This window comes from Caretta caretta, chromosome 27 (genome assembly GCF_965140235.1).
Source record: "Caretta caretta isolate rCarCar2 chromosome 27, rCarCar1.hap1, whole genome shotgun sequence".
In the NCBI taxonomy this organism is placed as follows: Eukaryota; Metazoa; Chordata; order Testudines; family Cheloniidae; genus Caretta; species Caretta caretta.
The window spans coordinates 383,586-410,008 of record NC_134232.1 but is presented as its reverse complement, the minus strand read 5'-3'; the positions used below and the strand labels follow the sequence as shown (position 1 = coordinate 410,008).

The window sequence follows — 26,423 nt, the reverse complement described above, 5'->3', positions numbered from 1 at the left end:
GGAGGAGGGGCAGGACCCCAGCACGCTGGGGGAAGAGGCGGGGGAGGTGGGAGCTCGCCTGCCCTGCAGCAGCAGCCAGCAGGACCAAGCTTCTTCACCCTGCCCCCACACGGAGGGGTGGGGGTGGAAAGGAGCGGGCCAGGGCGGGCAGGATTTTTAATGGCACGCTGCTGCCTGCCAGGGTCCCAGCCACCGGCCTCGCTCAGCCCGTTGCTGGCCTGGGATCGGCAGCGGGCTGAGCGGGTCCAGCGGCTAGGACCCAGCAGACAGCAGCGTTCCATTAAAAAAAAATCGGCTTGCGTGCCATCTTTGGCATGTGTGCCATAGGTTGCGGACCCCTGGTCTAGATAATACTTAGTCCTGCCATGAGTGCAGGGTCCTGGACGAGATGACCTCTTGAGGTCCCTTCCAGTCTTACACTTCTATGATTTGGGGAATCTGTTAAAACAAGAAGCCTCATGCTGCAGTTTAATGTCAATGTAATGCAAAACTTGCACTTTCTAAGCAAAAAAGGGCCTTTGTTTGGCACTATGGCAGGTTAATACGAAGAAGGAAAGGGCACATAGGAAAACCGCTTTTATCTCGCAACTGACTGGCTTAGTAGGTTACATGAGAGTTAAAGAAATGTTTCTTAGGTGAGCAAACAGGTGTCTGTGTGTGTAAATTCTGCAGCTACTTAAGGTCTCCTGTGGCAGGGCATTCACCTGTTGCTGCTCTCTCAGAGACTACACCTGGCCAATTGTACACCGAGAGGAAAAATATCTTCCTGACCCCCACAGGTTGACCTGCTGAAACCCTGCAGCATGAAATTTGATTATAATCTATCTTAATGCAGAGCTGCAAGTGTTATGCCCAAGCTGAAGGCAACGCAGGCAATCCTGGTGTTCTCAGAGCCCATGAAGGAAGGAATGAACTGGGCGATCCTTAGCTATGTTTGTCTACCTTTATTTTAGTAACAATAGATTAATCATTTATTTCCACCACTTTATAATCCAAAGAAATAAAGCATCTAAAACATTTAGCATGTGCAATGTTAAAACTTTATGCTTTCATTCCTGAGCAACAATTTGAAATAAATACTGTAAAACTCCCAGAATACTTTAAACCACACTAATTAGATTGTCTCCCCTCCAGCAGGTGCTCTTCATCAAAACTGAAATCAGACAAAAATTCTTCTTCTTCTTCTTCAAGGTTCAGCTGCTCCAAGGACAAGTCATTGACCTGGAAAGAGAAATTAAGAGTGTATTTGCTACTCAGCACCATAGTTCAACCTTCTTTACCATTTCCTGGAAATGCAGAATGAACCATTGTATTTTAATCACATTTCAGGAAAACACTTCCCTGTCTTGAATCATGTCAGTGCAAAAACATTGGACTGGGAACCTGTCAACTATTGGCTCTCCCATTCTGGGTAGCTAGCATCTCTGCTAATTTCTCTGACTTACCAGCGCCACAAGCCAATGAAACAAAAGGAATCTCTCTCCTCCCAAGCTGCCCCTTTCAAGTTTATCATGAGCAGCTGGCTCACTGGTCTCAGTGGTTTGTGTGTTGAGAGTGAGGGCTTGTCTTCTCTATGGGGGAATTGATGCACATGGGTGTCGATTTAATGGGTCTAGTGAAGTCCCACTAAATTGACTGCAGAGCGCTCTCTGGTGGACCCCGGTATTCCACCTCTCCAAGAAGGGTAAAGGAAGTCGAACAGAGAGTGGCTCCCATTGACACAGCGCAGTTAAGACACCAGGGTAAATTGACTTAAGCTATGTCGAATTCAGCTACGTTATTCACATAGAATCATAGAATATCAGGGTTGGAAGGGACCTCAGGAGGTCATCTAGTCCAACCCCCTGCTCAAAGCAGGACCAATCCCCAACTAAATCATCCCAGCCAGGGCTTTGTCAAACCTGACCTTGAAAACCTGTAAGGAAGGAGATTCCACCACCTCTCGAGGTAACCCATTCCAGTGCTTCACGACCCTCCTAGTAAAAACGGTTTTCCTAATATCCAACCTAAAGCTCCCCCACTGCAACTTGAGACCATTACTCCTTGTCCTGTCATCTGCTACCACTGAGAACAGTCTAGATCCATCCTCTTTGGAACTCCCTTTCAGGTAGTTGAAAGCAGCTATCAAATCCCCCCTCATTCTTCTCTTCTGAAGACTAAATAATCCCAGTTCCCTCAGCCTCTCCTCATAAGTCATGTGTTCCAGTCCCCTAATCAATTTTGTTGCCCTTCGCTGGATGCTTTCCAATTTTTTCACATCCTTCTTGTAGTGTGGGGCCCAAAACTGGACACAGTACTCCAGATGAGGCCTCACCAATGTCGAATAGAGGGGAACGATCACGTCCCTCGATCTGCTCGCTATGCCCCTACTTTTACATCCCAAAATGCCATTGGCCTTCTGGGCAACAAGGGCACACTGTTGACTCATATCCAGCTTCTCGTCCACTGTAACCCCTAGGTCCTTTTCTGCAGAACAGCTGCCGAGCCATTCGGTCCCTAGTCTGTAGCAGTGCATGGGATTCTTCCGTCCTAAGTGCAGGACTCTGCACTTGTCCTTGTTGAACCTCATCAGATTTCTTTGGGCCCAATCCTCTAATTTGTCTAGGGCCCTCTGTATCCTATCCCTACCCTCCAGCGTATCTACCTCTCCTCCCAGTTTAGTGTCATTTGCAGACTTGCTGAGGGTGCAATCCACACCATCCTCCAGATCATTAACGAAGATATTGAACAAAACTGGCCCGAGGACCGACCCTTGGGGCACTCCGCTTGATACCGGCTGCCAACTTGACATGGAGCCATTGATCGCTACCCGTTGAGCCCAACAATCTAGCCAGCTTTCTATCCACCTTACAGTCCATTCATCCAGCCCATACTACTTTAACTTGCTGGCAAGAATACCGTGGGAAACCGTGTCAAAAGCTTTGCTAAAGTCAAGGAACAACACGTCCACTGCTTTCCCCTCATCCACAGAGCCAGTTATCTTGTCATAGAAGGCAATTAGATTAGTCAGGTATGACTTGCCCTTGGTGAATCCATGCTGACTGTTCCTGATCACTTTCCTCTCCTCTAAGTGCTCCAGAGTAGCTGGAGTAGTGTAACTTAGGTCGACTTACCCCGGTAGTGAAGACAAGCCCTGAGAGATGTTATTAGTTCAAATTCCACAAGCCACCAAGGGAGGAAGACAATTTTGTGGTTAAAGCACAGGACAGATCAGATTTAGGTTTTGTTTCTTTGCTTTACCACAAACTTCCCATTGACTATGAGTAAACCAATTACTCTGGGTGCTTTAAAGCCCTTTGATATACTCAGATGGAAGGGGCAATGGAAAGGAAGATTTAAATGGAGAACAAAATAGCTCTACATAGCAGAAGATCCATATCTTTCTTTAACAAAAAGGATAAAAAATAACCTAAGGCAATTCCACAGCACTTCACACTGTAAATATATTAGATCCAGAACTAAAACAAACCATGTTTGAATGTTGTAATTATGAAAACACTGCTTTGCCTACGTGCACCTTAAGAGGACTAATGCATCAGGAGGTTCACTGAGACATTTCCTCTACCCACACTGCTGGGGTGCTGCACAATGCCCAGATGTGCTGTGGGATGACTGTGTTGTCACAGATCCGGTGAATATCCCCAGCAAGTCCCACTGCTTTCAGATTAAGCAAGGCGACTATTCCTTATTCAAGCCGACATGTAAAGTTTGAATTTAAAAGTTCAGCTCTTTTTAAGTCCAGCATAAGAATTATGATTTTTTTTACATTGAAAAGATTTCCTTTTTATGATAACATAACTCACAATTAACAGCTTTCAACCCTCTACAAGTAATCACCTTTGAGCTTAGAGAACATAAGAACAGCCAGACTGCCTCAGACCAATGGTCCATCTAGCCTAGTATACGGTCTTCTGACAGTGGCTTGTGCCAGATGCTTCAGAGGGAATGAACAGAACGGGACAATTTTCCAGTGATCCATCCCCAGTGGTCCAGTCCCAGATTTGGCAGTTGGTGGTTTAGGGACACCCAGCACACGGGGTCGCATCCTTAACCATCTTGGCCAGTAGCCATTGAGGGACCTGAACTTACTTAATTCTTTTTTCAACCTAGTTATGCTTTTGGCTTTCACACATTCCCTGGCAATAAGTTCTACAGGTTGATGGTGCGTTGCGTGAAGAAGAACTTCCTTATGTTTGTATTAAACTGGAAGCCTTCTAATTTCACAAGGTGACCACTAGGTCTTGCATTATGTGAAGGGGTAAATAACACGCCCCTAGTCACGTTCTTCACACCAGTCACGAATTTGTGCGCCTCTGTCTTATCCTCCCCCTCGTCACCTTTTCTCAACTGAACAGTCCCAGCCTTAATGTCTTGGGGTGCAGAAGCTGTTCCACCCCCTTAATCATGTCGTCGCCCTTGTGTGCACCGTTTCCAATATCTTTTGAGATGGGGTGACCAGAACTGCAAGCAGGACTCAAGTTTTAGGTGCACCATGGATTTATCTAGTTGTATGATGATATTTTCTATTATCGATCCCTTTCCTAATGGCTCCTAACATTGTTCGCTTTTCTGACAGCTGCTGCACATTGAGCAGATATTTCAGAGAACCATCCACAGGACGCCAAGATCTATCCTGAGCTAACTTAGACCGCATCGTTCTCTAGGTGTAGTTAGAATTATGTTTTCTAATGTGCATCACTTTGCACTTAATCACTTTCATGTTGTCACCCATTCACCCAGTTTACTGAGATCCCTTTGTTAACTCTTTGCTGTCAGCTTCAGAGCAAGTAGATGAAGTGCAACCCAAAGGAGAGGTTTATTTTAAAACCGCTCTAAAGACTCATTTGGAAGTGAAGTGCCTTTTCAACCTTAATGAGAGTGTCACTCCCACACAATGCTACAGGAAGCGTGGGCCTTGGCTTTGTCATGAGTTATACTGCTGGGGCCATTACAGTGTGGCTGAGAACATGGTCTCTACACAGCATCCCTAGTGTCTCCTATGCTATTTAAAAAATACATAATTTTGCGTAATAATATCAAGAAAATAAAGTTTTAAAATCTCAGTATACTGAATAATTTCAGGAATTGAGTACTGCAACCATACTGTAGGACATGGTATGAAGAAATGCATTTTGAGGATCTACTAGATACATGATAAAGGGACTTGTAATGATTGCCGCTCATATCTGAGTATGACTAAAACTGGAAATCAGTTCCCACATGCCGGGTTTAGGAGACGTGCCCGGGCAAGTTGGTGTCTATGTTCCCTCCTACTGTTGGCTAAGGTGGCATGACGCTATTCTCTTGCTCGTTCTGCTTCCTTCGTCATGGAGTGCCGAGCTCGCCTGTCGTGGACCAGTGCAAGGCAAAACAGCCTCTATTTACCTGAATAAGTCCCTTCAGCTCCTCGTCTGTTAGGGAGTCAATGGGATCCTCTTGGGCAGAGTTGTACTCAACAGCCACCTTACCATTCTCTGAAACAAGTATGCAACATGAGAATTACGGAGGTGTTTTCTTACCACTCGATTTAGTGACCACAAAATGGTTCCATACTGTCTCAAGACTGAACTGAGCTTTATAACTGCCTGGAGAGCCAGGAGCATCAATCCCATGGGGACAGGCAGTTTAAAAAGTTCAGAGATGGAGCAGGTACTAATTTTATCTTCCCATTGTTGGCACGGGGTAGGCATGGGGGTTATAGTTCATTCGTTCCTTTAAGGAATGCAAATGCCTTTACTGTGTAAGATAAAACTGACCACAGTGATGCAAATAAAACCTAGTAACTGCCACATTGCATGCAGGGTAAGAGGAAGAGTCTGTGGGTGCTGCTCTGACATATGGATTGAGGATTAAGGACCCAATCTTGCTTCCATTAACATCAGTGGAAAGACTCCAGCTGACTTCAGTGGGAGCAGGATTAGGTTTTAAGGGATTAGACTTTTGTGGGGAGTCGGAGATATGGGAGATCTGAGAGCACTGCTAAGAAGAGAATCCAATGATTTATGAAGCTACTTCTCACGCCCCCCATTTGAGAACACACTTTGCACAACCTAGTCTGACAATGCCAGGCTGTGAAATTACTTTGTACACTCCGTACCCCATTCCTTCCGCTGGTCTAGAGCATCTGCTTTCCAGATCAGGCAGAAAAACAAAAGGCACTTAACTAGGCCAAGCAGAGACTGGAAAAGCAGAGGAGCCAGAATCTGTGGAAAGCAGGGTACAAACAAACAAGAAGATGCTATTTACCTGCCTCTGCACAAGTGTCAGGTCTGACAGCAGGAAATCCACCAGATATTTACACTTCAGACCTGGTCTATAAGTACAGCGGCTAGGAGTGTGAAAAAAGTCACTCCACAAAACCAACCATAACTATGTTGACAAAACCCTCAGTGTAGATGCAGTTATGTCAACAGAAGAGTGCTTCTGTCAGCTTAGCTAACATCGCTCAGGGAAGTGGTGTCACCGTGGCAGCAGAACTCCCTGTGTCAGCATACACTGCGTCTACACTAGGGAGCTATGCCGGCACAAGTTTTGTAGGATAGACATGGCCTAAATGACATTTTAAAAGTCTAAGCCAGTCGTGGGAATTTAGGCTCTGATTCAGCACAGCACTTAAGCACATATTTAAATCTCACTGATTTCATGGAACTTAAGCCCACATTTAAGTGCTTTGCTTTATCAGGGCCCAAGAGTGGGAATCAATGTTTGCTGGAAAGATTGCTGCGTATTCCTCTGCTCATGAAAAATACTAAACACCAAATCTGCTCCATCAAAATCATCAGACTGGAAACCGACTTTGTTGCTAAAATGCAAAAAATAATAATTGATATTTAATGCAGGTTTAAGAGTTATTCATTTAAACAAAGTATTGATGGATCAGCACCCATGAGGCACCTATGTTCAGATGGTGGGCATGTGTCCAGTTCAATAGTTAATCAAAAGTCAGGTCCAAATGCCCTTCCACAAACCCTCTTCCCTTCCATGCAACTTGTGACAGGCATAAGTTAAATGCTCATGGACAAAAGCACTCATCTTCAGGAATGTCCATGGAGGAGCTCCCAACACAGAGAGGGCCCTGCTCTGGCCCTAATGACAAACCTGGGAAGGAGGAGAGCACAGGCCACCTGAGTGATCTCGAAAGCCTCGCCACAGGTCACGCCAGGCTTTCTGTATCAGCACACAGACACTGGGGTGTCTCTCTGGGTTCCCTGTAGATGGTGCAGTTATTGTATGTGTTAAGAAAGGCCCAGGGTTAGGGAGCCTGGGACTCAGGAAACCTGGGTTGGATTCCCCGCTCTGCCACAGAGTTCCTGCAACCTTGGGCAAGGCCCTTTGAGTAAAATTCTAAAGAGGGCCCAAGTGACTCAGCAGCCCAAGTCTGTCTGAAAATTTCACCCTTCGGCTACGTCTAGACTGTGAGCTAGGGGCGTGAGTCCCAGCTTGTGTAGACATACTGGGGCTAGCTCTCATCAAGCTGGCACAAGCATAAATAGCAGCGCAGCTCCGGTAGCACGTGCAACAGAAACACAGCGAGCATAAATCCGCCTGGAACTGCTGGGTGTACGTATTCACATGCTGTCGCGACCACTACCATGGCTACATTGCTAGTTATACTTGATGAGACCTACCATATGTTTACCTGAGCTCAGAATATCAGCCCTAGCTCTGAGTGTAGACCCAGGTACTATGATAATGGTAGCCATATAAGTATAATAGATAGCTAAGCTAAAACACATAGAATCATAGAATATTAGGGTTGGAAGAGACCTTAGGAGGTCATCTAGTCCAACCCCCTGCTCAAAGCAGGACCAACACCCACTAAATCACCCCAGCCAGGGCTTTGTCAAGCCGGGCCTTAAAAACCTCAAAGGATGGAGATTCCACCACCGCCCTAGGGAACCCATTCCCGTGCTTCACCACCCTCCTAGTGGGATAGTTTTTCCTAATATCCAACCTAGACCTCCCCCACTGCAATTTGAGACCGTTGCTTCTTGTTCTGTCATCTGCCACCAGTGAGAACAGCCTAGCTTCATCCTCTTTGGAACCCCCCTTCAGGTACATAAGAATGGCAATATTGCGTCAGACCAAAGGTTCATCCAGCCCAGTATCCTGTCTGCCAACAGTGGCCAATGCCAGGTGCCCCAGAGGGAGTGAACCTAACAGGTAATGATCCAGTGATCTCTCTCCTGCCATCCATCTCCACCCTCTGACAAACAGAGGCTAGGGACACCATTCCTTACCCATCCTGGCTAATAGCCATGAATGGACTTAACCTCCATGAATTTATCCAGTTCTCTTTTAAACCCTGTTATAGTCCTAGCCTTCACAACCTCCTCAGGCAAGGAGTTCCACAGGTTGACTGTGCGCTGAGTGAAGAAGAATGTCCTTTTATTTGTTTTAAACCTGCTGCCCATTAATTTCATTTGGTGGCCCCTAGTTCTTATATTATGGGAACAAGTAAATAACTTTTCCTTATTCACTTTCTCCACACCACTCATGAGTTTATATACCTCTATCTTATCTCCCCTTAGTCTCCTCTTTTCCAAGCTGAAAAGTCCTAGCCTCTTTAATCTCTCCTCATATGGGATCCGTTCCAAACCCCTAATCATTTTAGTTGCCCTTCTCTGAACCTTTTCTAATGCCAGTACATCTGTTTTGAGATGAGGAGACCACATCTGTATGCAGTATTCAAGATGTGAGTGTACCATGGATTTATAGAAGGGCAAGAAGATATTCTCCATCTTATTCTCTATCCCTTTTTTAATGATTCCTAACACCCTGTTCACTTTTCTGACTGTTGCTGCATACTGTGTGGATGTCTTCGGAGAACTATCCACGATGACTCCAAGATCTCTTTCCTGATTAGTTGTAGCTAAATTAGCCCCCATCATATTGTACGTATAGTTGGGGTTATTTTTTCCAATGTGCATTACTTTACATTTATCCACATTACATTTCATTTGCCATTTTGTTGCCCAATCACTTAGTTTTGTGAGATCTTTTTTTATATAGAGGTAGTTGAAGGCTGCTATCAAATCCTCCTTCACTCTTCTCTTTGCAGACTAAATAAGCCCAGTTCCCTCAGCCTCTCCTCATAAGTCATGTGCCCCACCCCCAATCATTTTCGTCATCCTCTGCTGGACTCTCTCCAATTTGTCCATATTCTTTCTGTAGTGGGGGCCCCAACACTGGATGCAATACTCCAGATGTGGCCTCAGCAGTGCCAAATAGAGGGGAATAATCACTTCCCTAGATCTGCTGGCAATGCTCCTACTAATGCAGCCCAGTATGCCGTTAGCCTTCTTGGCAACAAGGGCACACTGCTGACTCATATCCAGCTTCTCGTCCACTGTAATCCCCAGGTCCTTTTCTGCAGAACTGCCGCTTAGTCAGTCGGTCCCTAGCCTGTAGTGGTGCATGGGATTCTTCCATCCTAAGTGCAGGACTGTGCACTTGTCCTTGTTGAACCTCATCAGATTTCTTTTGGCCCAATCCTCCAATTTGTCTAGGTCCCTCTGAATCCTATCCCTACCTTCAGCATATCCACCTCTTCCCACAGATTAGTGTCACTCGTGAACTTGCTGAGGGTGCAATCCATCCCATCATCCAGATCATTAATGAAGATGTTGAACAAAACTGGCCCCAGGACCGACCCCTGGGGAACTCCGCTTGATACCGGCTGCCAACTAGACATCGAGCTGTTGATCACTATCCATTGAGCCCGTTGATCTAGCCAACTTTCTATCCATCTTATAGTCCATTCATCCAGCCCATACTACTTTAACTTGCTGGCAAGAATACTGTGGGAGACCGTATGAAAAGCTTTGCTAAAGTCAAGGTATATCACGTCCACTGCTTTCCCCATATCCACAGAGCCAGTGGATATAGAAGGCAATTAGATTAGTCAGGCATGACTTGCCCTTGGTGAAACCATGTTGACTGTTCCTGATCACCTTCCTCTCCTCCAAGTGCTTCAAAATGGATTCCTTGAGGACCTGTTCCATGATTTTTCTGGGGACTGAGGTGAGGCTGTAGTAGGGCTGACGATTAATTGCAGTTAACTCATGTGATTAACTCAAAAAAATTAATCGCCTTTTAAAAAGTTAATCTTCATTAATCGCTGTTTTAATCGCACTGTTAAACAATAGAATACCAACTGAAATTTATTAAAAATTTTTGGATTTTTTCTACATTTTAAAATATATTGATTTAAATTACAACACAAATAATAATGTAAAGTGAGCATTGTACACTTTGTATTTTTTTATTACAAATATTTGCACCGTAAAAATGATAAAGAAATATTTATTTGAGCATAAGCTTTCTTGAGCTACAGCTCACTTCATTGGATGCATTCAGTGGAAAATACAGTGGGGAGATTTATATACACAGAGAACATGAAACAATGGGTGTTATCATACACACGGTAAGGAGAGTGATCACTTAAGATGAGCTAGTACCAGCGGGGGGGACGACCTTTTGCAGTGTGATCTCTTTACCTTGAAAGTCCAACTTACAAATGTAGATTTTTTTTTTGTTACATAACCGCACTCAAAAACAAAACAATGTAAAACTTTAGAGCCTCCAAGCCTCCATTCAGCTCTACTTCTTGTTCAGTCACACTAAGAGAAACATGTTTGTTTACATTTACAGGAGATAATGTTGCCCACTTCTTATTTACAATGTCACCTGAAAGTGAGAACAGGCATTCCCATGGTATTTTTGTAGCCGGCATTGCAAGGTATTCCAGAGGACATGCTTCTATGCTGATGATGTTAGGTAAAAAAAAAAAAAAAAGTGTAAATTAAATTAGTTGCTGAACTCTTTGGGAGAGAATTTTATGTCCCCTACTCTGTTTTACCCGCATGCTGCCATATATTTCGTCTTATAGCAGTCTCGGATGATGACCTAGCACGTTGTTCGTTTTAAGAACACTTTCACTGCAGATTTGACAAAGCATAAAGAAGATACCAATGTGAGATTTCAAAAGATAGCTACAGCACTTGACCCAAGGTTAAGAATCTGAAGTGCCTTCCAAAATCTGAGAGGGAGAAGATGTGGAGCATGCTTTCAGAAGTCTTAAAAGAGCAGCACTCTGATGTAGAAACTACAGAACCCGAACCACCAAAAAAGAAAACCAACCTTTTACTGGTGGCATCTGACTCAGATAATGAAAATGAACGTGTCAGTCCTCTCTGCTTTGGATTGTTATTGAGCAGAACCGGTCATCAGCATGAATGCCCCTTGGAATGATGATTTAAGCATCAAGGGACATATAAATCTTCAGCACATCTGGCACGTAAATAACTTGCGACGCCGGCTACAACAGTGCCGTGCGAACACCTGTTCTCGCTTTCAGGTGACACTGTAAACAAGAAATGGGCAGCATTATGTCCTGCACGTGTAAACAAACTTGTTTGTCTGAGTGATTGGCTGACACGAAGTAGGACTGAGCGGACTTATAGGCTCTAAAGTTTTACATTGTTTTGTTTTTGAATGCAGTTATTTTTTGTACATAATTCTGTTTGAAAGTTCAACTTTCATGATAAAGAGATTGCACTACAATACTTGTATTAGGTGAATTGAAAAATGGTATTTCTTTTGTTTTTAACAGTGCAAATATTTGTAATCAAAAATATCTACAAAGTGAGTACTGTACACTTTGTATTCTGTGTTGTAATTGAAATCAATATATTTGAAAATGTAGAAAACACGCAAAATATTTAAATAAATGGTATTCTATTATTGTTTAAATCGCGCGATCAATATTTTTAAATAGCGCGATTAATCTTTTTAATTGCTTGACAGTCCTAGTCTGTACTTCCCCGGATTCTCCTTCTTCCCTTTCTTAAAGATGGGCACTACATTAGCCTTTTTCCAATTGTCCGGGACCGCCCCCGATTACTATGAGTTTTCAAAGATAATGGCCAATGGCTCTGCAATCACATCCACCAACTCCCTCAGCACTCTTGGATGCAGAGCATCTGGCCACATGGATTGTGCATGTCTAGTTTTTCTAAATAGTCCTTAACCTGTTCTTTCACCACTGAAGGTTGCTCACCTCCTCCCCATACTGTGCTGCCCAGTGCAGCAGTCTGGGAGCTGACCTTGCCTATGAAGGCCAAGACAAAAAAAGTACTGAGTACTTCAGCTTTTTCCATCTGTCACTAGGTTGCCCCTCCCACCTCCCTCCCCCCCCCAGCATTCAGTAAGGGGCCCACACTTTCCCTGATCATCTTCTTGTTGCCAACATACCTGTAGAATCCCTTCTTGTTACCCCTCACATCCCTTGCTAGCTGCAACTCCAATTGCGCTTTGGTCTTCCTGATTACACCCCTGCATGCTCGAGCAATATTTTTATACTCCTCCCTAGACATCTGTCCAAGTTTCCACTGCTTGTAAGCTTCCTTTTTCTGTTTAAGCTCACTGAAGATTTCTCTGTTAAGCCAAGCTGGTTGCCTGCCATATTTGCTATTCTTTCTGCACATCAAGATGGTTTGTTCCTGTGCCCTCAATAAGGCTTCTTTAAAATACAGCCAGCTCTCCTGGACTCCTTTCCCCCTCATATTAGCCTCCCAGGACATCCTGCCCATCAGTTCCCTGAGGGAGTCAAAGTCTGCTTTTCTGAAGTCCAGGGTCTGTATTCTGCTGCTCTCCTTTCTTCCCTGTGTCAGGATCCTGAACTCGACCATCTCATGGTCACTGCTGCCCAGGTTGCCACCCACTTCTACTTCCCCTACCAATTTTTCCCTGTTCGTGAGCAGCCGGTCAAGAAGAGAGAAGGTGTCCACAATTCCTATGTAGGCTAGGAGCCAGGTTCTGTAACTACAACTCTAAAGCTCAAGGGGGAGAGAGCGCCCCAGTTAACAGGTACAACACCGAGCAAAACAGTTACAAAACACACAACTCACCACACTGCAGGCCAGAGATGGCAGAAGGCTAGCCAGTAGTCAAAAATCATGTGTATCGGTGTGGCTGGGTTACCGTTGCTTTTGGAGCCTTAACTTCTTCAACTCTTGGATTTTTGTTCCAATTACAACCTTAATATAGTATTAATGCAGGGTTTGCACTTGAAAGTTTCCAGGTTTTCAGACATTTGGGGGTTTCAGCTATCTATAGACCAAAAATATCTAATTTTTCCTTTACAATATGCCAAGTATATTTTCCTTCCACTCAGCGAACTCAAATGGCTGACTTATTTGTTGCAAACTTTGCACACACACACAAATTTAACTTTGAGCCAAGACCAAACAAGGAAACTTTCAACCCTAAGCAACACTTTTGAGAAAATATATTTATAATAGTTCATATTCACTATCATGAAACCTACAACACAGCTATTCTCAGACCAAACCCCCAGATATTTATAATCAATGTATAAAAATGCCTTACCTAAAACTATGAGAAGTATCTTCTGAAATGCAGCCGACAGAGCTTTCTCAACTGCAAGTTTCTGAACATTTCCTGTTTTCATGACAAACTCAAGGGGATCTAAACCCAAAAAGGTGTTATTTTCAAAGATTACATTTGAAAGCATGATGGTCATACAGTACTAGCAAGAGCTTATTGCACAGTTAAATCCCTTCTGATAAGCAAACGCTCACCCAGTAACTCATATTACTCTGGTAGGAAGACTGTTTATTGCAGCACTTTTAAAATTATTTATAACATGGTAGTGCCGTGAAACCTCAATCCTGATCAGGGCCCTATGGCATTAGGCACCGTACAGACATATAGTGACATACCATTCCTTCCCCAAAGAGTTTACATCTAACGCCCATAGCAGCCAACCTGACAGCGTGGAGTCCTGCTGCCAGCTAGTGTGTGTGATGCAGACACTCTGTCCACTAAGAACTGGATGAGTGTCAAACCCATTTCACATAATTAAGGCTACGATTATGTAGATAAATCTCTGCATTAAGCATCTTCACATACATTTCATATGACTTTGTATTATGCCTCTATTTTCACACAACTTTGTATAAGATCCTTATATAGAAAACTTTGTATTGAGCCTTGGAATAATGTTAAAAAAAAAATGTCTTTTTGCTAGGAGTAGAATAAGATTTCCTTCCCCTCCGCCCTTTTAATCAATTGCCCTGTTGAATGAACAAGGTGTGAATGAGTAAGGCGTGGAAGGCAAGCACCTCCAGACAGCTGCAACAGTTGGAGAGCAGATGGAAGCCAGACCCAAGAACAATAAAACTCGTCAAGTGGGCTCACTAAAGAAGAGCAGACATACTGACGACCTTGGGGGTTAGAAGCGATCACCTTCTTTTGAAAACACCCTCTTTGAACAGCATTGGGACAAAACCCAGAAGGAAGCAGCACAAAGGACCAACTGACACAGACACAGATTTTGCATCTGGTACAGATTTGCGTGAGAGGGAAGCAGCTATAAATCTGAGGAGTCTTGCAGAGGACCCTGGGTCTTGTCTTGTCAACATGGGAACATCGATCCGGATCGGCAGAAGCCCGGCTCCACCCCTCCCCCATCTAACTCACCTGGCCGGTGAAATTAAGGGGAGCAACTAGTTGGTAACAACAAGACGGCATGTGCTTGTGTGCGTGCGTGCATGCATGCGTGAGTGCAGGAGTGTAATATATGTCAGATGCCTATGATACAGTGTTTCAGAGTAACAGCCGTGTTAGTCTGTATTCGCAAAAAGAAAAGGAGTACTTGTAGCACCTTAGAGACTAACCAATTTATTTGAGCATGAGCTTTCGTGAGCTACAGCTCACTTCATCAGATGTATACCGTGGAAACTGCAGCAGACTTTATATACACACAGAGATCATGAAACAATACCTCCTCCCACCCCACTGTCCTGCTGGTAATAGCTTATCTAAAGTGATCATCAGGTGGGCCATTTCCAGCACAAATCTAGGTTTTCTCACCCTCCACCCCCCCACACAAATTCACTCTCCTGCTGGTGCTAGCCCATCCAAAGTGACAACTCTTTACATAATCAAGTCGGGCTATTTCCTGCATAAATCCAGGTTTTCTCACATCCCCCCCACCCCCATACACACACAAACTCACTCTCCTGCTGGTAATAGCTCATCTAAACTGACCACTCTCCAAGTTTAAATCCAAGTTAAACCAGAACATCTGGGGGGGGGGGGTAGGAAAAAACAAGAGGAAACAGGCTACCTTGCATAATGACTTAGCCACTCCCAGTCTCTATTTAAGCCTAAATTAATAGTATCCAATTTGCAAACATTAGCCAACATTTTTATGGCTGATTTAGAACAACGCTTCCTCAGCTCTCGTCCCCTAAAGCCCCTACTCTACTTGCGCTATATTGATGACATCTTCATCATCTGGACCCATGGAAAAGAAGCCCTTGAGGAATTCCACCATGATTTCAACAATTTCCATCCCACCACCAACCTCAGCCTGGTCCAGTCCACACAAGAGATCCACTTCCTGGACACTACAGTGCTAATAAACAATGGCCACATAAACACCACCCTATACCGGAAACCTACTGACCGCTATTCCTACCTGCATGCCTCCAGCTTTCACCCTGACCACACCACACGATCCATCGTCTACAGCCAAGCTCTGCGATACAACCGCATTTGCTCCAACCCCTCAGACAGAGACAAACACCTACAAGATCTCTGTCAAGCTTTCTTACAACTACAATACCCACCTGCAGAAGTAAAGAAACAGATTGATAGAGCCAGAAGAGTTCCCAGAAGTTACCTACTACAGGACAGGCCTAACAAAGAAAATAACAGAACGCCACTAGCCGTCACCTTCAGCCCCCAACTAAAACCCCTCCAACGCATTATTAAGGATCTACAATCTATCCTAAAGGATGACCCAACACTCTCACAAGTCTTGGGAGACAGGCCAATCCTTGCCTACAGACAGCCCCGCAACCTGAAGCAAATACTCACCAACAACCACATACCACACAACAGAACCACTAACCCAGGAACTTATCCTTGCAACAAAGCCCGTTGCCAATTGTGCCCACATATCTATTCAGGGGACACCATCACAGGGCCTAATAACATCAGCCACACTATCAGAGGCTCGTTCACCTGCACATCCACCAATGTGATATATGCCATCATGTGCCAGCAATGCCCCTCTGCCATGTACATTGGTCAAACTGGACAGTCTCTACGTAAAAGAATAAATGGACACAAATCAGATGTCAAGAATTACAACATTCATAAACCAGTCGGAGAACACTTCAATCTCTCTGGTCATGCAATCACAGACATGAAGGTCGCTATCTTAAAACAAAAAAACTTCAAATCCAGACTCCAGCGAGAAACTGCTGAATTGGAATTCATTTGCAAATTGGATACTATTAATTTAGGCTTAAATAGAGACTGGGAGTGGCTAAGTCATTATGCAAGGTAGCCTGTTTCCTCTTGTTTTTTCCTACCACCCCCCCCCCCCCCCCAGATGTTCTGGTTTAACTTGGATTTAAACTTGGAGAGTGGTCAGTTTAGATGAGCTATTACCAGCAGGAGAGTGAGTTTGTGTGTGTATGGGGGTGGGGGGGATGTGAGAAAACCTGGATTTATGCAGGAAATAGCCCGACTTGATTATGTAAAGAGTTGTCACTTTGGATGGGCTAGCACCAGCAGGAGAGTGAATTTGTGTGGGGGGGTGGAGGGTGAGAAAACCTAGATTTGTGCTGGAAATGGCCCACCTGATGATCACTTTAGATAAGCTATTACCAGCAGGACAGTGGGGTGGGAGGAGGTATTGTTTCATGATCTCTGTGTGTATATAAAGTCTGCTGCAGTTTCCACGGTATACATCTGATGAAGTGAGCTGTAGCTCACGAAAGCTCATGCTCAAATAAATTGGTTAGTCTCTAAGGTGCTACAAGTACTCCTTTTCTTTTTATGATACAGTGTTGATTGATACACGGACTACCAATGAATGTGGCGCTTTGCCTTATTCCTCCTGAAAAGACCCTTTGCAGTACTTTAAGTACAACAATTATGTCACGGAGGTCACAGAATCCGTGACTTCCATTGACCTCTGTGACATTTTCTGCCCCAGGGCCGGAGTTCCCAGCCAGCCCCGCCTTTGCAGCTCCCAACTCCCACGCCGGTCGGGGGGACCCCCCCACAGCTGCCTAGCCCCGGTGGGTGGACTCCAAGCAGCCCAGCCCCGAAAGCCGGGGGACCCCAGAGTTCCCTGCACTGCAGTGGTGGGGGACCCGGGAGCCCCAGCAGCAGTGGGTGCTGAACCTGTCTACCCCTTTTGTCAGGGATTTTCGTAGTGAAAGTCAGGGACAGGTCACGGCTTCTGTGAATTTCTATTGCCCACGACCTGCCCCTGACTTTCACTAAAAGTATCCGTGACAAAAACTTAGCCTTACACATAATGCATCCGAGAAAAGTGCCTGTGATGGAGCGCAAATGAGCACTAAAGAAAGATGTGAAAGGAAAGGAGACGAGAGAGAGAGAGAGATACAAAACGGAGGAGAGGAAGGGAGAGAACAGTGGTGGTCCTGTAGCTTTGGTACTCCACAACGTTTGTTACCAATACCTCGCTGAACAAGCTGGTAGTCCACAGGCCCCCCCTGCCAACAGCAGTGAACATTCTCGTGCCTTTGAGCGTCCAGCAGCATGGAAGCGATCAACACTAACAATCACAAAGTTACCAATGTACCTCGGCCATTTTCTACACATGCCTCAGCAACGCCAAGTCCTCTGGTGCAGATCCCATGGTGGGGCAGCGTTACTTCCACAACGCACAGGTATTTCAGGCACCTCCTCTCTGGCAAGCCTCCCAGCTCCTCATTCTCCAGGTCAAACCCAGAAATATTCTGCAGCTGTTGGGATTTGCATTTTCAAACCATCACAGAAGGATTTTGACATAGCTTTTACTGTGCATTTCTCAATACTTAGACAATAAATGTCGGCACTGACTAGGAGATCGGCAACAGGAACCTTTGTGGCTGAGAAAAGATACTTCAGATACATGGAAGGGAGCTGCTGCATGTGGGGCTCAAGAGTGGTTTCCTTCGGAAGTGGTGCTAAAACCGGTGTTTTAGTATCCACGTGACAGTGCAACTGGTTGAAGAGTTGGGGATAGCAGTGAGAGAGGGGAGCCAGAGAGATGGCATGGGGTCCATCCAGGGAGCTAGTTTTATCTGTGTACGAGAGGATGTCTGTTAGGTGAGACCTGATGAGGGCAGGGATGGTAGGAAAAAGAGATGAATAGATTTTTATGACCAGAAGGGATGGCTGCAATATAAACACTGAGCCCAATAACTATGGTGAAGCCATAGCAGGAGTGTCCAAACTTTCTACCCCGAGGGCCATGCATTTTATTTCAAGAAGCTCCAGCAGCCACCACCCTCTCTGATAATCAGGCTTGCAATCTCCAAGTTGTCTTTGACCGCTTGTGTCACACGCAGGGTATTGCCAAATCTTGGCTCTTCTCTCTTCCCCACAGTTTGAAGATCTGGTACTTCCATGTCTGGCCCCAGCGCTAGGATAAGCTTCTGTGCTCATTACCTCGCTCAGTACAGCAACTCCTTCTGGCCAGTCTACTCAACAGCCAGGTAATTCTCTGACATTTTGTCCAAAACACAGCTGCTAAGGCTCTCTTCACTGCCCGATCAGACCAAGTCACTCCCCCATTTCAAATCCCTCCATCAGCTCCCCAGATCAGGAATAAGGGACCAGGAGGGATCAAAAGAATACAAGAAGGGCTTCTTACCATAATGATACGGTTTGACCAGCCATTGAAGCCAAGGTAGTAATTGGCTAATTCCTTACACTTGTAACTCCTCAGAGCAAGGACTTGCTGCTTAAAGGTCTTCTGTCTGGTGCAAATGCAAACCTGCCCAGAGGAGAAAAGCCCTACATGGATTAGGTGAGACTGGCTTTGCAGGCAGGGAGCTGTAAGTATTCCCTAGCACTGCTCTCCCTGTTCCATATGACCAGGCACTTAGTGCTCCAGGGTCCCACTGAGGAACCAGCATTGATAGCTCTGGGAGGACAAGGGTGATGGTACCCCACTCCCCGTCCTCCTCAGAGGCAGCAGTGGTTCTGGGAGGTGGCAAATGCAGTCTTGCCACCCCTGGTTGTGAGACATGATGCCCCACCCCATGGAAGCAGTGGTTAGAGGAGGGAGCGGTCGGATGTTAGTGTAACAGACGCCCCTGAGCATTCCAGCAGCTACCCCTCGAGAGAGCGGAAATAAAGGGAATGATTTACTGCTGGATCTGTGTGGGGGTCCAGCAAGACCCTAACGTGCCATTGAGATTCAGGGCTTCACGGACTGGGAGCCCCACCATCAAATGGAGAAGACTCGACAGCTACTTGTGTTTCCCTACGCCAGCACCACCCTAGGCTCTAAGGCAGACATCTCAGGTCCCCAGCCTAGGTCCCTTCCCCGTTCTTCCCGACAGAGACCGTACTAACCACGTGAAGGAGTCCTGACTTGGAATTAGGTAACAGTCTGTTGTGTGTTCTGCTCTTTATACATATGAAGGAACCACATGGCCATCGCGGGGGGCCAAAGAACCATGTTTACTAACTATACACAACATGCAACACCTAGTTACATATACACACTACTGCTCTGTGTGGTGTCTAAACTACAGAACATACTGAGTGCCACTAGAGGGGTCAAAACTATTTAAAGGGATACCCTGCGGTTGCCAGTTTTGGTTGGACATCTGCCTGGAGGTTCCATTACATGACATAATCTCTAATTAAAGATTAATCCAGGATACCACCCTATTCCTAGACACCTCTCTGCCAATAATTGGAAGTTACACCTTGTTTTAATTCACTTACCTTTAAGGGAGATTTCTGAAATAATCTTTGCCTGTGGCATGCGCGCTGGGCTCTGCTGGCATCTCTAGCTGAATAGAAGTTGACCAGAGCATAATACCCAGGCCCCGCAACTGCAGCATTTCTGTGAACTCGAACTGAATACAGCAACCCAAACTCAGAAAATGCTGAAAACAGAGAATGCTGAGGAAAAAAAGAGGAAAACGAAGATCAGTGCTAAGGAGATAGAGCAGCAGCCAAGAAGCACTGTGAACAGGGACTATGCACAACTTTGATTATTAATTAGGGAGTATTTTTCCGACAATCAGTTTCTTCCTCTAACAATAATAAACTGCTTGAGTAATTAACATGGGTAAAATATAACTTGAGTGTTTGGTTTGGACAGATATTGTCTCTGACTCTTTACACAGGACTACAGGGACTGCCAGGCTGGATCAGACCCAACATCCATCCAGTGCAGGAGTGATCAACAAATTTTTGGTGGCCTCAGAGTGCAGCCACCAATTCTTGCTGGTGGCCGTTCTGACAATTTTTCATAAAATACTTAATTAACTTTAGGAAAAAACAATAAATATGCACAGCTGCATGTCCAGATCCTTGTATTTTTTTTTTTTTTTTGCAGACTCAATTTTATACAAATTATGTGCAGTTGTTTCTATTCTTTTCTGGACCTAAACAGACTAGAAACACAAATAAAGTGCTTTGCATGTTCTTGTCTTTTTTGTTGTTTTTTCTTTCGCTTTTTTTGCCCCCCTCCCCCCCGTCTTTTTTTTCTTTTTTCTTTTTTTTTTTTTAAGACTTGCTGGCTGGTAAGTTGCTGCTGGGAAAAGTGATACTTGTATGTTAATATCACTTTTCCCAGCCACCCAGCTAGCTACTAGGGCTATGGCTACGCTACGGATCGTACAGCGGCAGAGCTGTACGGCTGAAGCTGCACTGCTGTAAGGTCTCCCGGTGGCATAACTAAACCACCCCCAGTGAGCGGCGTTAGCTACGTTGGCAGGAGCTGAAGCCATCGCTGTGCGGCTGGGGGACAAAGCCAGAAGCCCTGAGCCCGGAGACAGACCCCAGAACCTGGAGATGGAGGCCGAAGCCCTGTGGCTGGAGCCTGACCCCACCACCCCTAGGAAGATGGGGAAACTCACTGGCTGCTTGCTCCTCCAGTGTTTGTCTCCTCAGAGGGGACAAGGCTCAACCCCTGCTGGAGACTGTGGCCACAAGAGATCCCCATTTATTCATCCAAGGATCACATTAGCACTGGGAGCTGGTGTTCAGTTGATTATCCACCATGGCCCCCAGATCTGTATCACAGTCCCTGCTTCCCAGGTTAGAGCCCCCCATCCTGTAAGTATGGCCTACAGGCTTTGTTTCTATAGGTATATATTTACATTGTGCCCAGCTTACCAAGTGATCCAGATCACTCTGTATCAGTGACCTGTTCTTGTCATTATTTACCTCTCCCCCGATTTTTGTGTCATCTGCAAACTTTTATCAATGAGGATTTTGTTTCTTCTTCTTGATAATAATGTTAAATAGCTAAGAACTATTCCCTGCAGGACCCCACTAGAAACATACCTGATCAATGATGATTCCCCATTTATAATTACATTGAGACTTATCAGTTAGACAGTTTTTAATCTATTTGGAGTGTTGTGACATTCTATACCTTGGGGGAGCATCCTGTAACCCCCATATTCCTCATTTTTATATAATCGTTATCTTACATATAAAGCATACCTTGTAAGGTATCAGGGAAAGGTTATGACCTGCTGAAAGTCTCTTCTCTATCCACACATGCATATCATTAATGCATATGAAGTCATGAGAAATGTGTTGTATGGTCGGCACTAAAACATGATATAAGTTGGGGAATCAGCCAGATATTATCTCCCCAGAGGCAACAGCAAGGAAAATAACCAACACCTGGGCGGGGCTTCAAACAACCCATCAACAACCATTGCACAGCAAGGGAGCTACAAGTCAGCGACTCAGCTGCACGAGGCCACACCAGGGGAATTACTCAACACTGCCTGGAGACCGAGGGCTAGTCTACACTGGCAGCGCTTTAACATGCCTTGTGTGGTCGCGGCACAGCAGCGGGAGAGAGTTCTAAAAAAACCACCTCCAAGAGGGGCATAGCTCCCAGCGCCGCGAGTGCAGCTCCCAGTGCTGGTGCACTGTCTTCACAGCGCTGAAACTTGCTGCGCTCAGGGGGAGTGTTTTTTCACACCCCTGAGAGAGACAGCTGCAGCGCTGTAAATTGGCAGTACAGACAAGCCTTGAGCAATGCCCCCAGACATGCCTGGACTTGTGTTTTCCAAGCACGTGGACCGAGGGTATAAAACAGAATATGTGGACACATACTGGAGAGTTCTCCTGCCCCCACCAACACTGCAAGCAACTGAGGCCTTGTCTACACTGCCACTTTCTAGCTGGGAGTGGGGCTCCACATGCGGTTGTGCTGAGTGATCACAGCACCTGAAGGGGTTTGCCGCTGGTCACTAGCAAGGCACTGTGAGAGACAGCCCAGGCTGGAGAGAGTTAAGGGGGCACAGCAGTCCCACAGTTCCAGGCTGCACCCCGGGGATCCTGTCACAAGTGTTTTATGTTAAAAAATAGAATGATATAAAATTATCAGGTTTCAGAGTAGCAGCCGTGTTAGTCTGTATTCGCAAAAAGAAAAGGAGGATTTGTGGCACCTTAGAGACTAACCAATTTATTTGAGCATGAGCTTTCGTGAGCTACAGCTCACTTCATCGAGGCCAGGGATGAGGGGTTTGGGGTGTAGGAGGGAGCTCTAGGCTGCATCCGATGAAGTGAGCTGTAGGTCACGAAAGCTTACGCTCAAATAAATTGGTTAGTTCTAAGGTGCCACAAGTACTCCTTTTCTTTTTATAAAATTATCAAAATGCACTATGCCTCCAAGTCAAATGCCTTCAACCAAATTTTGTCAACCAAACTTGTAATCTCATTTAAAAAAAAAAAGTGTTATCAAGTTTAGTATGACAGTATCTATTTTCCAGAAACCCACGTTGATTGGTATTAATCCTATTACCCTCCATTAATTCTTTATTAATCAAATCCCATATCAGCCTCTCCATTATCTTGCCTGGGATCAGTTTCAGATTGACAAGCCTATAATTATCCAGGTCTTCCCATTTAACCGTTACAAATATTAGTGCAACATTAGCTTTCTTCCAGTCTTCTGGAATTTCCCCAGTGTCTCAAGACTATTGAAAATCAACATTAACTGTCCATCAGGTCATCAGCCAGATTTAAAAAAGGCAAAACCAACACACTCTTGGAACAAGTTATATGGACTTATTTAAAAATGTCGAACTTTAGTGGCTGCTGTTTAATACCCTCCTGAGATACAAGTAGAATGGGAAGAGTATTATCATATGACATGACGCCATCATCTGTTCCCCCCCGCACATAGAACAGAACTATTTATCTAATATTTCTGCTTTTTCTGTATTACTATTGAGAATTCTACTATTGCCATCTAGTCATGGCCTAATACCATTATTAAGATTCTTTTTGTTTCTAATATACTTAAAAATATTCCTCCTTAGTGTCCTGAACTCTGCTGGTTGTAGATTTCTCGTTCTGTCCCCTTTGCTCCCCTACTAATTTTCTACAACTCCTGGTATATCATAGAATCATAGAATATCAGGGTTGGAAGGGACCCCAGAAGGTCATCTAGTCCAACCCCCTGCTCGAAGCAGGACCAATTCCCAGTTAAATCATCCCAGCCAGGGCTTTGTCAAGCCTGACCTTAAAAACCTCTAAGGAAGGAGATTCTACCACCTCCCTAGGTAACGCATTCCAGTGTTTCACCACCCTCTTAGTGAAAAAGTTTTTCCTAATATCCAATCTAAACCTCCCCCACTGCAACTTGAGACCATTACTCCTCGTTCTGTCATCTGCTACCATTGAGAACAGTCTAGATCCATCCTCTTTGGAACCCCCTTTCAGGTAGTTGAAAGCAGCTATCAAATCCCCCCTCATTCTTCTCTTCTGCAGGCTAAACAATCCCAGCTCCCTCAGCCTCTCCTCATAAGTCATGTGTTCTAGACCCCTAATCATTTTTGTTGCCCTTCGCTGGACTCTCTCCAATTTATCCACATCCTTCTTGTATGATGATTCATATTCATTACTATCAACCTCCCTTTTCTTCCATTTATATATAATAGCTGCCTTTACTTCCCCTCTAAACCAAAACCAATTATGTCCTACTTCCTTGATTGTGGCTTTTAGGGCAGGTAGTAAAGCATTCTTAAAGAATTCAATTCCCAATTATCATTCACATTTTTCTGATTAAATTCTTCCTCCCAGATGATCTGGCTCATAACTGTTTTCAGCTTTGTGAAAATGGCCCATTTAAAGCCCCTTATCTGGCCTTCATTCTGTTTGCACAATACAAATGTGGTCAAGTCACATTTGATCACTTGTACCTAAGTTACTATTAATTTTTAGTTCTGTGATTAATTCCTGTGTGTCATGACGAGGTCTAATGTATTCTCTTGCATCACGTACAACAACACTTTTTGATTTAGGAAATTGTCACCTATAACATTGAGAGACCAGTGTAAAACTAGGGTTGCCACGTGTTCGATTTTCAACCGGAATGCCTAGTCGAGAAGGGAATCTGGTGGCTCCGGTCAGCACTGCTGACCAGGCTGTTAAAAGTCTGGTCGGAGGCTTAGCAGGGCTAAGGCAGGCTCCCTGCCTGCCATAGCTCCCATAAGCAGCAGCAGCAGGTGCCCCCTCCAACTCCTAGGCGTAGGGGCAGCCAAGGGGCTCCACACGATGCCCGCACCCCAAGCGCCAGCTCCGCGGATCCCACTGGCCAGGAACCGTGGCCAATGAGAGCTGTGGGGGTGGCGCCTGAGGACAGGGCAGTGCACAGAACCACCTGGCCATGCCTCCATGTAGGAGCTGGAGGGGGAACATGCCACTGCTTCTGGGAGTTGCCTGAGATAAGCACCTCCCGAAGCCTGCCCTCCCCCTCCCAACCCCTCAGTCCCAGCCCAGAGCATTCTCCTATGCCCCAAACCCCTAATACCCAGCCCCACCCCAGGGCCTGCTCCCCCAGTCAGAGCCCTCACCCCCACCATCCCAACCCCCTGCCCCAGCCTTGATACCCCCCCACACCCCCTGTACCCCTCATTTCTGGCCCGCCCCCAGAATCTGCACTCCCAGCTGGAGCCCTCGTTCCTCCCCCTGCATCCCAACCTCCTGCCCAAGCCCAGAGACCCCCCCCACCCTGAACCCCTAATTTCTGCACCCACTAGCCCAGAGCCCATACCCCCCCTCACACATCCTCAACCCCCTGCCCCAGCCCTGATCCCCCTCCTACCCCCCTGAACCCCTCATCCCTGGCCCACCCCAGAGCTCGGACCCCAGCCAGAGCCCTCACCCCCACCCTACCCCCCTGCCTCAGCCAGAGCCCACAACAGCCCCCCCCACAACCCAACCCCCTGCCCCAGCCCTGATCCCCCCCCCGAACCCCGCCTAGAGCCCCCTCCTACCCCCCAAACCCCTCATCCCTGGCCCCACACCAGAGCTCGGACCCCTGCCCCGATCCCCCCTGGCCTTAGCGACTCCAGCAGTGACCGGGGGGGGGGCGCCCCACGGCCAGGCAGGCGCACGGAGCGGGATTCCCCTGGGTCCAGCGGCCCCCAGCGGGCCGGGCCTCACCTCCGCCCCCTCCTCCAGCCCCCAGACCAGCAGGGCCTGGCCGCTCTCCGCAGGCACCCGGAAGCCCAGCACCTCGGGGCCGCCCGCCAGCGCCATGCGGGCCGCCAGCAGCACCAGCGGCCCCGCCCCCACCCCACCTGGCCCGGCCCGGCCCGGCCCGGCCTAAGCCCCGCCCCACCCTCGACCCCGCCTGGCCCCGCCCCACCCCGCCTAGCCTAAGCCCCGCCCCGCCCCACCCTCGACCCCGCCTGGCCCCGCCCCCACCCGGCCTAAGCCCCGCCTCCTGCCCCCCGACCCCAACCCCCACCTGGCCCCGCCCCCACCCGGCCTAAGCCCCGCCCCACCCCTCCCCAACCCCCACCTGGCCCCGCCCCCACCGGGCCTAAGCCCCGCCCCACCCCTCCCCAACCCCCACCTGGCCCCGCCCCACCGGGCCTAAGCCCCGCCCGGCCTAAGCCCCGCCCCACCCCACCCTCGACCCCTGCCTGGCCCCGCCCAGCCTAAGCCCCGCCTCCTGCCCCACCCCCACCTGCCCGACCCCCCCAACCCCCACCTGGCCCCGCTCAGCCTCCTCCCCAGCCTGGTCCTGCCTTGGCTGCCTCTTGCCTCCCAGGCCCGGGAAGCTGCGAGCCCCGTTCCTCGCCCCCCGGCAGGGCCAGTGCACCCCAGGCGCGGCGCGCCCCTCGGAGGGCCGTGGCGTTTCACGCTGGGGGCGGGAGGGCGCCGGGGGGAACAGGGCCCTGAGCGCAAGAGCTGTAACTGGCAGAAAGGGGTGGATGCGAGGGGCCTCTCGATGGCCTGTCTCAGGAACGGCCCCGGGCTGCCCTGGCCTCCGCCCGCCCTCCGCTGCCCTCCACATGCCCAGGCCCGTGGTCCTCACTGCCCTCGGCCCAGCTTGGTGGAGAACAGGCTGCCAGGCCCCTCCATCC

At 47.0% G+C, this 26,423-nt stretch overlaps 1 protein-coding gene across 4 annotated transcripts; it reads right to left on the bottom strand.

Moving 5' to 3' along the window:
- Positions 1–929: 929 nt before the first annotated feature.
- RDM1 (RAD52 motif containing 1) lies at positions 930–25,616 on the bottom strand. 4 transcript variants are annotated; one of them, XM_048830371.2, is made up of 7 exons: positions 25,495–25,616; positions 19,795–19,974; positions 18,710–18,832; positions 17,654–17,816; positions 13,393–13,491; positions 5,386–5,474; positions 930–1,221 (listed from the first exon to the last, which is right to left on the bottom strand). In XM_048830371.2, exons 1-7 carry the CDS (start codon positions 25,588–25,590, stop codon positions 1,111–1,113), a joined length of 861 nt encoding a protein of 286 aa, XP_048686328.2. In that variant the 5' UTR covers positions 25,591–25,616; the 3' UTR covers positions 930–1,110. The 4 variants fall into 4 exon arrangements, with proteins under 4 accessions (XP_048686328.2, XP_048686329.2, XP_048686331.2 ...); XM_048830373.2 differs by lacking the exon at positions 930–1,221 and adding an exon at positions 12,912–13,040 and having other exon boundaries at positions 5,389–5,474; XM_048830372.2 differs by lacking the exon at positions 13,393–13,491.
- Between the last annotated feature and the right edge of the window lie 807 nt (positions 25,617–26,423).

Bases quoted from the DNA above. Each gene is read 5' to 3' on its own strand.
- RDM1 (XM_048830371.2), bottom strand. From the start codon at position 25,590: ATGGCGCTGGCGGGCGGCCCCGAGGTGCTGGGCTTCCGGGTGCCTGCG. The intron at 13,492-17,653 runs GTACATTGGTAA...TTTTGGGTTTAG, and splicing joins ATGTGTAGAAAATGGCCGAG to ATCCCCTTGAGTTTGTCATG. The intron at 1,222-5,385 runs GTAAATAGAGGC...TTCTCTTTCCAG, and splicing joins AGCTGAAGGGACTTATTCAG to GTCAATGACTTGTCCTTGGA.